Source organism: Callospermophilus lateralis, chromosome 5 (assembly GCF_048772815.1).
Source record: "Callospermophilus lateralis isolate mCalLat2 chromosome 5, mCalLat2.hap1, whole genome shotgun sequence".
NCBI classification, from domain to species: domain Eukaryota; kingdom Metazoa; phylum Chordata; class Mammalia; order Rodentia; family Sciuridae; genus Callospermophilus; species Callospermophilus lateralis.
Window position 1 is genome coordinate 77,001,372 of NC_135309.1, and position 14,705 is coordinate 77,016,076.

Here is a 14,705-nt window from a genome sequence, read left to right on the forward strand (position 1 = left end):
TTTTTTTGAATATTTGTATTTGTTGACCTACCTATTTTATTAATTTTACTGATTAATTATTCAACTAAACACAAAAGTATGTCCCTGATTTAGTTATACATGCAGAAAATATGCTCATATAGTCTTCAAAAGAAAAAGGAAATCTGGGTGCAATGGCAAGCTGAGGAACCCAATCAAAATGGCAAAAGACAAGAGACAAAAAATGAAATTAGCAATTTGCCTTAAAAACAGAAAATATAGTAGTCTAATAATGATTATAAGCACTTCTATAAAGCTTTATAAATGTTGATTCAATATATGATTTATACATATATTGAGCTATTTATTTCTCACAGGAGGAATATTACCTTCATTTTATAGGTGAGGAAACTGAGGTACAGAGCAGTTAAGTATAGCCTATCTCCTTAGCTACTATGTCATGCTGTTTATTCAATGGTTTTGCTAACTTACAACACAGACTAAATATTATATGAATGGATTTGCTTACAATAGTAACACAATAGGAACATAGATTTTTGGAAGCAAAGGTAGGTTTTATTTCCAGGTGTCAATTTAAATTTAAATATAGAGTGTTCCCTAGTAAGCTGTTTTTAAGCTTGATTTTCCTTTTTGGTACCCTTTTCCACAAATAGTGAATTGGCATGACATATATTATTCAGTATTATGAGTAAGTTTGTATATTAACATAAATTTTGTTTTTCTTTAGGTTTCTGATCTGCAGCAATGCCTGCTAGTAATTTCAGAGACACACCGTCCTGTCATGAAGAACTATTTAAGTTTTATTCTCAAAAATTAAATAGAAAAAGTGATATATCAAGGTAAGTTAGAAAAAAAATTGTATTATTAAAGTAGGAGATCCATGGACATAGTAAAGAATCTTAAAAGTTCACAGATTGTGAAAAATAAAAACAAAAACAAAAACATAGTTCTCTAACCAAGAGTAAAGATGTTAAAATTCACTATTTTTAAAAATAGTTTCATTTATTGCAACAACCATATTCTTTTAAAAACTGTGAGTTGTACACTTAAATAGACATATTCTATACTTATTTAATTTAAAATTTTAAAATGTTATGTTCCTCTTAATTTGCCATAGTAATCCACAAAATACATAAAATATTTAATGACTGCTGTATTGTGATACATTTTAGTTATTTCTTAGTCCTTTGATATTTTAAATTTAGTCACAATAGAATGTTTTATGTATTTCAGATTATTTTCTTTGGGATAAAATAGGTACAAATGCAACTTAAAAGAACTTTCATGAAAATTTTATGATCACAGTATTTTATGTATTTTCTCTAGTTGTGTTTTGTTATATCATTCTCCTAACACCATTGTGATTCATTAAAAAGGGGGGCGTCAGGAGATGTTATTATTCATCCATAACCCTATAGTGATGAAAAAAAATTCATAATAAAATTAAAAATGAATAGTTTTGCTATAATTTATATGAACATGAAAGATATATTTAGTGTTATACTGAAGAAACAAGGAAAATTGGTGCATCTAAATGGTCAAGAGCACTAGAAATAAAAGTCAACAGGACCTAATAAAATGTAAGCTGTTCTTTTACTAATAGGAAAAAGATCAACAGAGGAAAAATAATTTGTATAAAATACTTCAGAGTAAGATTGCTTTTCTTTTTTTTTTTTAGTTTTATTGATTTTATTTTTTTAAATACATGACAGTAGAATGCATTATAATTCTTATTACACATATAAAGTACAATTTTTCATATCTTTGTATATAGAGTATGTTCATGTCAATTCATGCCTTTATACATGTACTCTGCATTGCAATTCTTATTACACATATATACCACAATTTTTCATATCTGTTTATATATAAAGTATATTGACACCCAATTCGAGTCCTCATACATATACTTTGGATAATGATGTCCATCACATTCCACCATCCTTGCTAATCCCCTGCCCCCTCCCTTTCCCTCCCACCCCTCTGCCCTATCTAGAATTCATCTAATCCTCCTTGCTCTCCCCACTACGAGTCAGCCTCCTTATATCAGAGAAAACATTCGGCATTTGTTTTTTTGGGATTGGCTAACTTCACTTAGCATTATCTTTTCCAACACCATCCATTTACCTGCAAATGCCATGGTTTTATTCTCTTGTAATGCTGAGTAAAATTCCATTGTGTATATATGCCACATTTTTTTATTATCCATTCATCCACTGAAGGGCATCTAGGTTGGCTCCACAGTCTAGCTATTGTGAATTGTGCTGCTTATAAACATTGATGTGGCTGTATCCCTGTAAAGTATGCTGGTTTTTAAGTCCTTTGGGTATAGACTGAGGAGAGGAATAGCTGGGTCAAATGGTGGTTCCATTCCCAGATTTCCAAGGAATCTTCATACTGCTTTCCATATTAGCTGTACCAATTTGCAGTCCCACCAGCAATGTATGAGTGTACCTTTTCCCCCACATCCTCTCCAACTCTTACTGTTGTTTGTCTTCATAATAGCTGATATTCTGACTGGAGTGAGATAATATCTTAGAGTATTTCTGATTTACATTTCTTTGATTGCAACAAAATGAAATTAAACCCCTATCTCTCACCATGCACAAACTTAACTCAAAATGGATCAAGGACCTAGGAATTAAACCAGAGACTCTGCATCTAATAGAAGAAAAAGTAGGCCCTATTCTCCATCATGTGGGATTAGGTTCCAACTTCCTTAATAAGGCTCCTATAGCACAAGAATTAAAACCAAGAATCAACAAATGGGATGGAATCAAACTAAAAAGTTTCTTCTCAGCAAAAGAAACAATCTGTGAGGTGAACAGAGAACCCACATCCTGGGATAAATTTTTACCCCTCACACATCAGATAGAGCACTAATCTCTAGGGTATAAAAAGAACTCAAAATGCTAAGCACAGAAAAAATAAATAACCCAATCAACAAATGGGCCAAGGACCTGAACAGACACTTCTCAGAAGAGGACATACAATCAATCAACAAATATAAGATTGCTTTTCTCCTTCCAAAATTCATCTGCAATGGGAAAGGCTAAAAGTCTGGGGTCCAAGGTTTCAGTATTTGCCTCCTCCCTTCAGGACTCATTGTGTTTGGGAAGGGGTGAATGTTTGTTTTTGGCGGAGATTCTGGGGATAGACCTAGGAAAAGATGAAAGTTTGTTTTTTTCCTTGGAGCCCATTGTTACTGAGAAAGGATGTACTGGGAGAAGTTTAGTGTTTGGCTAATTTTCCTCCCTCCTCCTGAGACACACTGTCCCTCTATTTTTTCCTGGGGGGCCGTGTCCACACAGGCCTGAATCGGGTTCACTCTGTGTGAATTGGGCTGGCCACTAAAAACCGCACAAACACAGAAAATACATTTTGGGGGGGTGCAATGATGGCTCCTTGGACTCAGCACCCAAAAGGGAATCAAGAGAAAGGCAAGAGAGTCAGGCAAGAGAGAGAGAGAAAGCATGCCCCCAACCCTGGTTTTTATTGGGGAAAGCTGTTCATTAGAACATTCCATATAAATAAGGTAAAGGGGTAATATTATAAGAGAACAAGGGGTTGGGTTTCAGTGGGTGGAGTCTTCCTTGGTGATATCTTGGTCAGCAGTTTGACATCTTGAAGAGTCATACCCATCTCAGGTGCTGTGTAGGGTCATAGGCAGAGAAAGAGAAAAGGCACACATATGTCGCCCAGCCCAATCAGAGCAGTAACATCAGTCCAGTTCCCTCATGTGCTCAAATGTGCATAGGTCACACACACAGCCCATGGATGTCTTGCCACGGCAGTGGGGGTATGGTGTGGGGGGGGTTGTCTTGTAGGAATATTATTTTCCATAACCCTTCAATTATATCAAATGAATAAAAAACAGAAGTATTTGGTGCACAAAAAAACAGTAATTGGTGGACCGTCAATCTCTTATGGCATTAACTACAAACCAGATATTAATAGATATTATGCCAAACAGTAGTGGAGTAGGTTCTCAAACAAATTTGAAAATATATCTAAATAGTGTAAATACTTATAACAAAAAAAGAAAATTGGAACAGAAATTCTTTTCACAGTGATAAAGTAAATTACTCGATCTTGGATTTCCCATCGTCTAGAACTGTGAGAAATAAAATGTTTTAAATACCCAGTCTGTGCTGTTTGTTATAGTAGCCTAGGCAGACACTTATTATGTTTATCTCAGATATTTTTCTTTGATAAAGAACACTTCAACAGATAAAGTTACTTTCCAAAGTATCTGAATCTATTTCTACTTTTTTCACCAGTCTCTGAGCGTATTGCTTCTTCCCATGTTCACCAACATCTGATATTATTGAAAGTCAAAATATTGTTATAATTTATTTGCCTGATAAATGATTTTTAATCTCTAATAACTACTGAGTCTGAGCATTTATTTATGTTTGTTGCTATTAAAACCTCTGTGAATTATTTGTTCACATACTTATCCATCTTCCTTTGTATTATTCTTATTGATATGTTGGTATTTGCATATATTTATTACAAATTTTCCCAGTGTGTGGCCCATCTTTTAACTTTGTTTTTATGATGTCTTTAATTATATAGAAGACTTAAAAATTGATTAGTCATTGTTTTTAAGATTCATTCAAGCTGTTGAGTGTAGCTGTATTCTTTTTACTGCTAATTTGTTCATTTCATTGGTGCATTTTATTAACATGCTACAAATTACCCATTCATTCTACTTTTGTTGAACATTTCAATTGTTTTCAATTTGCAGTTATTGTTAACAATGTTACTATAAAATTAAATGTCTTAAAATTGATATCCTGGCATACATCCAAAGGTACACACCTATGTAAGAGTGAAATTGCTGGGTCATGGGATATATATTCAGATTTAGTTTTAAAACTTATTTAGAATATGTTTATATAGTAAATATTTATCTAATATAAAACATTTATGAAATTATTGTTCTTTATGAAGTCAAATATCTCAATAATTTATTAGTCATTTTGTATCTTGGTTAAGAACTCTTCACCCCTGATGACATAGATACTCTTGTGTATTATTTTCCAAAAATCTTAGTGTGTTTTTATATCTGTAATGCATGTGAAATTTTGTGAATAATATTAAGTTCAGGTTCAATTTCTTTTTCTAATATACACTCTCAGTTTATTAACACCATGTATTGAAAATCATTCTTTCCCCATTCTTTCTCTATTGCAGTTACGTCATGCATGAAGTGTCCACATGTTATTTATGTTTCTCTGCTCTCCATTGTGTTTCATCATCTATTTGTTTTCACACCAATGCCATGCCACCTGGTTTAGTATGGTTTAATAATAACATTTAAAAGTCAATGAATAATTGTCTTTTTCAATGATACCTTATATATTAATTTTGGAAATAAATCTATCACATTTTTTTCAAAAAGTTGGTAGGATTTTGTATTGGGTTTTTCTGAATCTACAGATCAACTTGGGGAGAGCTGATATCATCAAAATCAGGATTTTAATCCATGAACTATGTATGGCTATGGATACATATATTTATAAAATTTTCCAAATAAAGTTTTCATTTTGTTCCACTGGAGTATTATTCATCTTTTATTAGATTTATTCCTACACATTTACTATTTTGATGCTAGTATAAATTATGTACATATATAAGTTTGTTTTAAAAATTCTGTTTTCCAGCCATAACTAGAAGAAATATCATTGACTTCTATATCTTGAATTTTCACACAGAAATATTGCTAATTTTTTCTAATTAGTTCTAAACATATTTGTCTCAATTTTGACTTAAAAGTAATATTCTAAATATTTCATGATTTTTTTAATTCAAAATTTATCTAGTATTTTAATTCCATCTTGTGGTTTTTAGATTTCATTGTTATTTAAAATAAGTTTTACTTTCTGTTTTGTTTCTTGCTTACTACTTTGCTTGCTTCCTTCTTGCTTCTTGGACCTTCTATCTGCTATTATTTTCATTTGCCCAAGGTGTAGTTTTTAAAATTCCTCTTATTGAGATTTTGCTGTGGACAAAAATGTCAGTTTGTGTTTGTATCAAAATGTCATTATTTTACTCCTAGTTCTGAACATGTCTGGAGTTATCTCTGGGTCACTGTCACTTACATTCTCTCCACCCCCACCCCCCAGTGCCTCATGGCTGGCATTTCACTGTGGTTCAGCTTCCATTATTGTCATAGAGAAGTTAGGTAAATTTTAATACCATGTTATGTTTAATCTGGTTTTTATTTTATCCTTCTGGGAGGTTTTCGAAGTTTTACTGTCTTCTGTTTTCTGCAATATGTGAGAATATAAGTTTATAAAAAATTATCTTGTTTGCAGTTCCTGGCCTTTTTGAATCTGAAAAAATTATTTTATCATTCCTGAAAAAATTATTAATTTTTATCTTTTCAGGCATTACCTTGACCACATTTTTTCTCTTTTCTCTTCTTATTAATTACATGTATACAAGATGAATTTGTGTCTTACATGTTTACTCTTTCCCTTCCATTTTTCAAAGATTTTTTCCTCTTTCTACTGTGTGTTAGTTAGCTTTTCCTTGCTGTGACAAAATATCTGAGAAAAATAACTTAAAGGAGGAAAGATTTATTTTGGTTCACCAGTTTAGAGGTTGCAGTTCATGGTTGGCTGGTCCCATTGCATTGGGTCTGAGGCAAGGTAGGAGAGAAAACTGTTAATGTTGTAGCACCCAGGAAAGGGAGAGATAGATAAATAGATAAATAGAAATATATATTATACATTATATATATATATATATATTACTATATATATAATACACTCTCCTGGGGTACATTCCCAGTGACCTACTTCCTCCAATGAGGCCTATCTTCTACATTTTTACCACTTACCAATTATACCATAAAATTATTAATTCATAAATATATTAATCCATTGATGAGGTCAGAGCACTAATTACTAATTACTTCCCAAGATCCCCATACTCCATTATTGCTTCATTAGGGACTAAGCCTGAAACACATGAGATTTTGGGGGACAGTCCAGATCCAAACCATAATATACTACATTTCAAATAATTTATTTTGAACTTTTTTCCAACTAAGGAATTCTCCCATTGACAAATTTATCCATTTAATAGTAAGAATCATATCTTACATTCTAGTAATTTATTTAACTTTCTTCTGATTTGTTATGTAGACAAGATTTTTGAGTACCTGTAAATACTTTTAAACATGTTTGGTATAAGTGTGGCAGATTTTATAGTTTGTGCTGATCAAGTGGCTGCAGTCACGTTACTGTTTCTACTCATTCTCATATGTCATGTTTTCCTGGTATCTTGTCATCACTCCCTTGCCCTTGGGGAAGAATATTTCTGTATATTTTTGAGGAGTAGGAGAAAGGAGTCATCTTTCAGAGAACCTTGCATTTCGTTCTCTATCAGGCACCTATTAATGCTGCCAACCTGGGATTACAGAAGCTAAATACATTGCCTGAGTTTTCTTGGTAAATAGTCTGTGTCTTTCATGAAGGTGTATCTATATTAGAACCAGTCTTCTCAGCAATAGACTTATTTTCCTTTCTCTTTCTCTGCTGAACCCCAAGGTAGCCCTGGATTTGAGGAAAAGGGAGTGTTCAGTTATGATAGTTCTTACTTTGTTATTTAAACAATATGGAGAGATTTTAAAATAAGCTTCCCACACTTTGAAAATCCTGCTTTCTTCTTATCACATGGTCACCTAGAAAACATCCTTGCCCTTTTCTTTGTTGCCCCCTATATTAAGGGAAAACAGATGTCTGATGTGAAGCAGGGTTCTACCTTGCATTAGGAATATTACCTTTGGATCTCTTCTTATCTGTGCCATGAATATTTTTATAAACCTCATATTCAATGTCTTTAGCTTCCTCTTCCTAAGGGAATATGAGTTTTTGCAGGCTTAGTGTGGGTTCTGTTAGAGACACTTAAGGGGCTCCATACAAATCCTTCAAATGACACATTTGAAGTCTACACATTTCTGGACGAAAGAGAAATTGCAAATATTTGCATTGGATTACTGATTTAGAGCTTAAAATTTTATTTTCGGATAATTTTTTGTAATAAAAATGATTTTACTGTATATAGTTTGCTTTCTTTTTGCTGCATTAGAAAAGACAAGATGCTTCTAAATATTTATGTCAAGTAAACACATTTATATTGTCTGGTTGAAAATCTTTTTAAAATATTGTTTTAAAAATATTTTTAGTTGTAAATGAACAGAATACCTTTATTTTGTTTACTTAGATTTTTATGTGGTGCTGGGGATTAAACCCAGCGCCTCACGCTTGCTGGGCAAGCATTCTACTACTGAGCCACAATCCCAGCCGCCTGGCTAAAAATCTTAAACACAAAGTAAAACATTAAGAAATTTAGTCAAGCAATTGGATGATTTAATATATTTTTCACAGACATTTCTTGAATATTTTTTATATTTGAAAGGCTAGTCTTAAAGTTTCCTGAAATGTTAAAAAGCCTGAAATTTTTCCTTTTTAGTAATGTGTTGACACTTCTATGTTTAGTAAAATGTTCTTTACAAATATATGGTCGAAATATTTTTAAACATTACAGAGGCATATATCTATATAATATATATGTGATATTGTTGGTTCTCTCTCTCTCTCTCTCTCTCTCTCTCTCTCTCTCACACACACACACACACACACACACACACACACACACATTACAATCTGTAGGGTGGATTCTAAGTGTGTGCTGCTAGCAGTAAGAAGAAACTTTTCTAGACTCAAATTTGGGTCATTCATTTGTTTGATATATAGTCTTTGACTTTATCTGAATTATTACAAGCCTTTAAGTGAAATTTTAATGAGCAACACCTTGCAGTTAGATCTGTTCATTTTAGCTGGAGACATCTATACTCTTAGCATTTGGGGGTTGGTCACAGGTGATTTAGTCACAAATACAATATTTATAGGAACATGGCCATAGAGAGCATGAACATTTAAAAAATACTGTGTTGTAACCTTCTTTAGGGTGTACAGCCCCAAATGAAATATTAGCAGTTACTCCTGAGATTATGTGTGCACAGTAAGAAAGGTCTTGCAAAATCTTGGAAATCAGAGTCCTTTGTACTGGTATTAGAGTACTTGTAAGAGTTTTGGCTTAAGATTCTAGAAGGCAGAATATGGGACAATTAAGGTGATAATATTTATTTTTGGTTTACAAGGTTAATACTATGAAGATTAAAAAAAAAACTGAAATTAGGCAAGAAGGGAAAGGACAGCTCAGTGCTTGGTCAATAAAGTCAAGAAGGTCTCAAGGAAATCTGAGAGTCAGCATGCTATTTATGTCTAATAGAGACATTGATTATAAAAACCTTATAATATGCTTTCATTTTGGAAAATGTTTTCAGACACCAGGATTTTCTTATTCCTAAATCCAACCTAATATCAGTGATTCCACAGCTTCATCTAGGGGAAAAAGTCAGTGCTCAGGAATTCTGATTATTAAGGTTTTAGTCTTCCAGTGTTCCAGAAACCATGTGTTTCCAAAATTATTCCTCTAACTATACCTTACTAAATCCTTAGTGTTGAGATATTCTCATGCAGAGTTTTATCTGATCACAGATCTATTTCTCATCACCCTGCATCTTCAGCACATCTTCCAGAGCTCCAAACTATTTATTAGTCTTGGAAGCAAGCACATTCTATCCCTCTTTACCCTCATATAAAGATGATATTGTTAAGATAATAAAAAAGTGACTGGCTTCTGACACCTAGCATTTGCCTTAAAAGGGATATTATTGAAAATTATTCCCATATAGTGACCATGGTAATCTGGTACATTACCAGTGAGTGCTTAATTAGTGGCAATTTGTGTTGTTATTTCATTCAATCTATGATAAACCATGGTCACCATGGCAAAGGCTGCTCATTACTCTCCTTCCATATCCATTCTGTCCTTCTTCCCTATTACTAGAACCTTTAATTGGATAGATAGGCTGACATGGAAGACTATATTTCTCAGCATCTCTTGCTGCTAGTTGTTTTCATGGGTATGATTCTGATCAGTTATGTGTTAACAGAAGTGTTGTATGTCCAGCCTTTTGTTTTCTTTTAAAAGGCAGAGTCTCTTCTTGTTCTTCACTCTGCTGCTTCCTTTAGTTGGAATAGGGATGCAACTGAGGCAGCTAGAGAAGATGCCGTAGGCCATAAAGTGAAAGATATGTGTTGAGGAAAGCAGAGTAGAAGCCTACAAAGTGCAATTAACAGTAGTCTTGTTATGACACCAGCCTAGGTGTCCATTAACAGATAAATGGTTTATGAAAGTGTTGTGTACATATACAGTGGAATTTTATATAGCCATAAAGAAGAATGAAATTATGTCATTTACTGGTAAATGGACAAAACATCACGTTAAGTGAAAATAAGCCAGACTCAGAAAGTCAAGAGTTGAATGTTTTTCTTTCCTATGCAAACGTTAAAGAGAAAAAAAGGAGATAAAAAGTGATCTCACAAAAATCAAAGGGAACCAGTAGAATACAGAAAGGGAATTGAGAGGGAAAGGAGAGATAGGTTAGGGGAAGTACTGTGGAATCAAAGTCAGCCAAATTATGCTATGTGCATGTATGAATATTTCATGATGAATCCACTTTTATGTATAATTATAATGCACTGATTAAAAAAATTAGAAAGGCGACCAATAGAAGGGGATCATAAAGAAGGAGGAAGAAAGGCAGAGGGGGAAATATTGGGGAATGAAGTTGATCTAATTATGTGCATGTAGGAATATGTCACAATGAATAACACTATTATGTATAATTTTAATGCATCAATAAAAGCTTAAAAAACCCCAAACTTCTAACACCTTGGGTCTGCCATAAGACCTCTGGATTGTTTATCTTGGTCTTTCTCATGAAAAAGAAATCAGTGTCTATTTCGATTAGTTTACAATAATTTTAGTGAAACTGATTGCCTTAGGGAAAAAAATGTTTCTGGTAATTTTTTGAGATTACACTAGAACTTTTTATTTCACTTAATATAACATCCTCTAACTCTATCCATGCCACAAATGGTAAGATGCCATTCCCTTTGACAGCCAAATAATATTCCATGTGTGTATAAATCATGTTTTCTAGCTCTCTAGAACAAAGCCTGTAATCTGTGCTTCACAGCACTACCTTGGTTAACAGTTTTGGTCTTCATGTTAGCTTTATTTTCTTGCCAGATGACTCATTTATTGTGCATATGAACAAGAATTAGATTTGCTTTGGGGCTTTGATCTAGTTGGGTTAGTAGAGAACATTTTTTTCTATGTTAGTCATCATTTGCAGCGTGGGCTAGTACATTCAAAACTTTCTTTAAGAGTTTCTCATACACAACTGACCACCACTTCATTCATGCAGACTTGTTGACCTCACTCCGTAACAGCTGCATCTCCACTTGAACTAGCCAATTCTTATGGTTCTCTGGCAGAAACCTGTGTTATGGGAAGAAAATAATTGCCGGAGTTCTACTACTCCATTTCCTCCGTGGAGGTATTATTGTCTTTACGTTTATGATGAGCTCTTCTTCCCCAAGAGGGGGTGTCTCTACTTCATCAAACCTTTTTTTTTGTGTCCTCATGGAAAGGTTAACCCATAGTCAAAAAAAATACATATGCATTTAAAATTTTCAATTAAAATGTCATTTTATGTATGGAATGCAGTGTGATAATTTCATACATGTATACAACATGTAATTTCACATCAGGGTAGTTAACACTTCTTCATGCAGAGACCCTTGAATTCCTCTCTTCTAGTTATCTTGAGATGTATAAGAAATGGTTGAAAACTACATTTCCCCTGGTGAGCTACAACTAGAACCTGTTCCTTACACTAGAACTTTTTATTTCACTTAATATAACATCCTCTAACTCTATCCATGTCACAAATGATAAGATCCCATTCCTTTTGATGGCCAGATAATATTCCATGTGTGTGTATATCATGTTTCCTTTTTCTATTCATCCATCAATGAATGTCACAGTTGATTTCACATCTTGGTTACTGTGAATAGCATTGTGATAAATATGCAACTGTGAATAATAAACGGACCTCATTTCTTTTAGATCTGTTCGTAGTAGTAGGACTGTTGGATCATATAGTAGTATTATTTTTCATTTTTTGAAAAACTTACATATTCTTTTCCGTTATAGCTTACTAGGTTACACTCCTGCCAGTAGTGTGTAAGTTCCCCCTTTTTACATCCTCATCAGCATTTATTTTTTGACTTTCCTATATAGCCATTCTAACTCAGGTGAGGAAATTTCCCTGATGATTAGTGATGCTGAATATTTCCTCATATATTTGTTGGTCACTTGTATATCCTCTTTTGAAAAATGTCTTTTCAGATCATTTGCCCATTTTTATTGTATCATTTGTGTTTTATTGTTGTTATTGCTGAGTTGTTAAGAGTTCCTTATATATTATGGATTTCAACTCCTTATTGAATTAATAGTTTGCAAATATTTTCTTTCTCTGCTGGTTGTTTCTTCACTCTTTTTATTTTTTATTTTATGTTTTAGTGGCAAAGCTTCTTAGTTTGATGTAGTCTATTTGCCTATATTATTTTTATTGCCTAGGCTTTTAGGATCTTATCCAGATAATTCTTGCCCATACCATTGTCTTAAAATATTTCCTCTATGTTTTCTACTAGTAATTACATAGCTTAAGGTGTTACACTTAGGTCTTTGGTCTATTTTGATTTTATTTTTGTATTTTCTGAGAGATAGGGGTCTAGTTTCATTTTTTTTTGAACGGATATCCAGTTTTCCCAGCACTATTTATTGAAGAGACTGTCCCTCCTCCATTGTATATTCTTGACACAACTGTACCAAATCAGTTGGCTCTCAGTAGAAGAAATTATTTCTGGGTCTTATATTCTATTTGATTCCATTGGTCTATGTATCAGTTTTTATCATATGCCTTTTTGTTTGTTTTATTCATTAGATTTATATATTTACCTTTCCTTTTTGATTTGTATTTTTACTGCATTATAGTTATATATTTATATATAACAGTGTAGTTAATTTTGACTTACTCATAAATACATGTAATACAGTTTTCTCCATTTTAATCCCCAGTACTAACCCCTTCCCTTCTCTTCACCTCTCTCTGATCCTCTCCCTCAACTTCATTGGTATTCTATTTATCTGTTTTTAATGGTTCATTATAATTATATAAGAAATTGGAATGTATTGTGATATATTTACACACTCACATAGCATTATTGGTCAACTTCATTCCCATTGCTTTCCCTTTCCCTCCACTCCTCCCTTTTCCTTGATTCCCTACTTCTCTCTGATCTCCCTGTCTATTTTCATGAGATTTTTAAAATTCTTTTCATCTCTAGCATATTAGAGGAAACATTCAACCCTTAACTTTATGAGTCTGGCATATTTCACTTAGTGTGATATTCTCCAGTTCCATCCATTTACCAGCAAATGACATAATTTCATTTTTCTTTATAGCTGAGTAGAACTTCTTCATGTATATACACCACATTGTATTTATCCATCCATAACTTGGCTATTGTGGATTGTGCTGCTATAAACATTAGTATGCATGTATTGTTAGAGTATGCTGATTTTTATCTTTTGGATGAATGCCAAGAAGTGAGATAGCTGGGTTAGATGATGGTTCTATTCTGTTCTTTTGAGGAATCTCCATAGTGCTTTCTGGAGTGGCTATACTAATTTGTAGTCCCATCAACAGTGTGTAAGTGTACCTTTATCCCACATACTGGTCAGCAATTATCAGTTATATTTTGATGGTTTTGATTTTAGCTGTTGGGAAATGAAATTTCAGTGTAGTTTTGATTTGCATCCCCCTGATTCTAAGGATGTTGAACCTTTTTTCATATTTTGTTTGCCATTTGTATTTCTTCTTTTGAGAAATGTTTCTTTAGATTTTTTGTGCATTTTACTTAGTGGGTTTTTAGTTTTTTCTTTTAGCTTTTTTGTTTTTGAGTTATTTATATTTTAGCTATTAATCCTCTATTGGAAGAGTAGCTGGCAAAGGTTTTCACCCATTCTTTAGACTCTCTCTTCGTCTTTGTTTCCTTTGTTGTGCAAATGTTTTTTAAATTTCATGCTATCCCACTTGTGAATTCCTGCATTTATTTCATGATCTTAAGTATCTTGTTAAGGAAGTTGGTGCTGGTTGCTAATGTGTTGGAGTGTCACTTCTATGGTTTCTTCTAGCAGTTTCATTGTTCATGATCTAATTTGATCAATAAGGTCTTTGATCCTCATTGAGTTGATTTTATGGAGAGTGAGAGGTAGGATTCTACTTTCATTTTTCTACATATGGATACTCTGTTTTCTCAGAACAATTTGTTAAAAGAGTTCTCTTTTCACCAATGTATGCCTTTTGCACCTTTGTCAGAATCAGATGACTGTGGATGTATGGGTTTGTCTCTTTATCTTCTAATCTATTCCACAGATAAAATTTTTGAAGGTCTCTTCCTAAGCAAAAGAATGTAGACAAAGTTTGGTTTCTTTGGTAATTAAATATATTAATTTGAGGTACTGTTACCCATGCAATGAATTAGTGCTCTTTGGGATTGATAATTACATTCTATAAGAGATGACATTAAACTTAGAAGTTTAGTTGTTTTTGAGTAGTCTTCATAGGAACAACCTTGATAGGATCATTCACTATTAACCAAATGCAAAGTAGAATATTTTCAAATATAAGAGTAAACATTTAAAAAGGGAATTATATTTTTATACTT

The 14,705-nt window shown here is 33.0% G+C and overlaps 1 protein-coding gene across 1 annotated transcript in view; it reads left to right on the forward strand.

The window, feature by feature from the left end:
• The first annotated feature begins 723 nt into the window (after positions 1 to 723).
• The window catches only part of Tmem232 (transmembrane protein 232), a 207,262-nt gene continuing 193,280 nt past the window's right edge, over positions 724 to 14,705 (forward strand). Inside the window, exon 1 of the mRNA XM_076857676.2 lies at positions 724 to 818. Within this exon, the coding sequence (XP_076713791.2) occupies positions 724 to 818 (95 nt within the window). The remainder of the gene's footprint in view (positions 819 to 14,705) is intronic.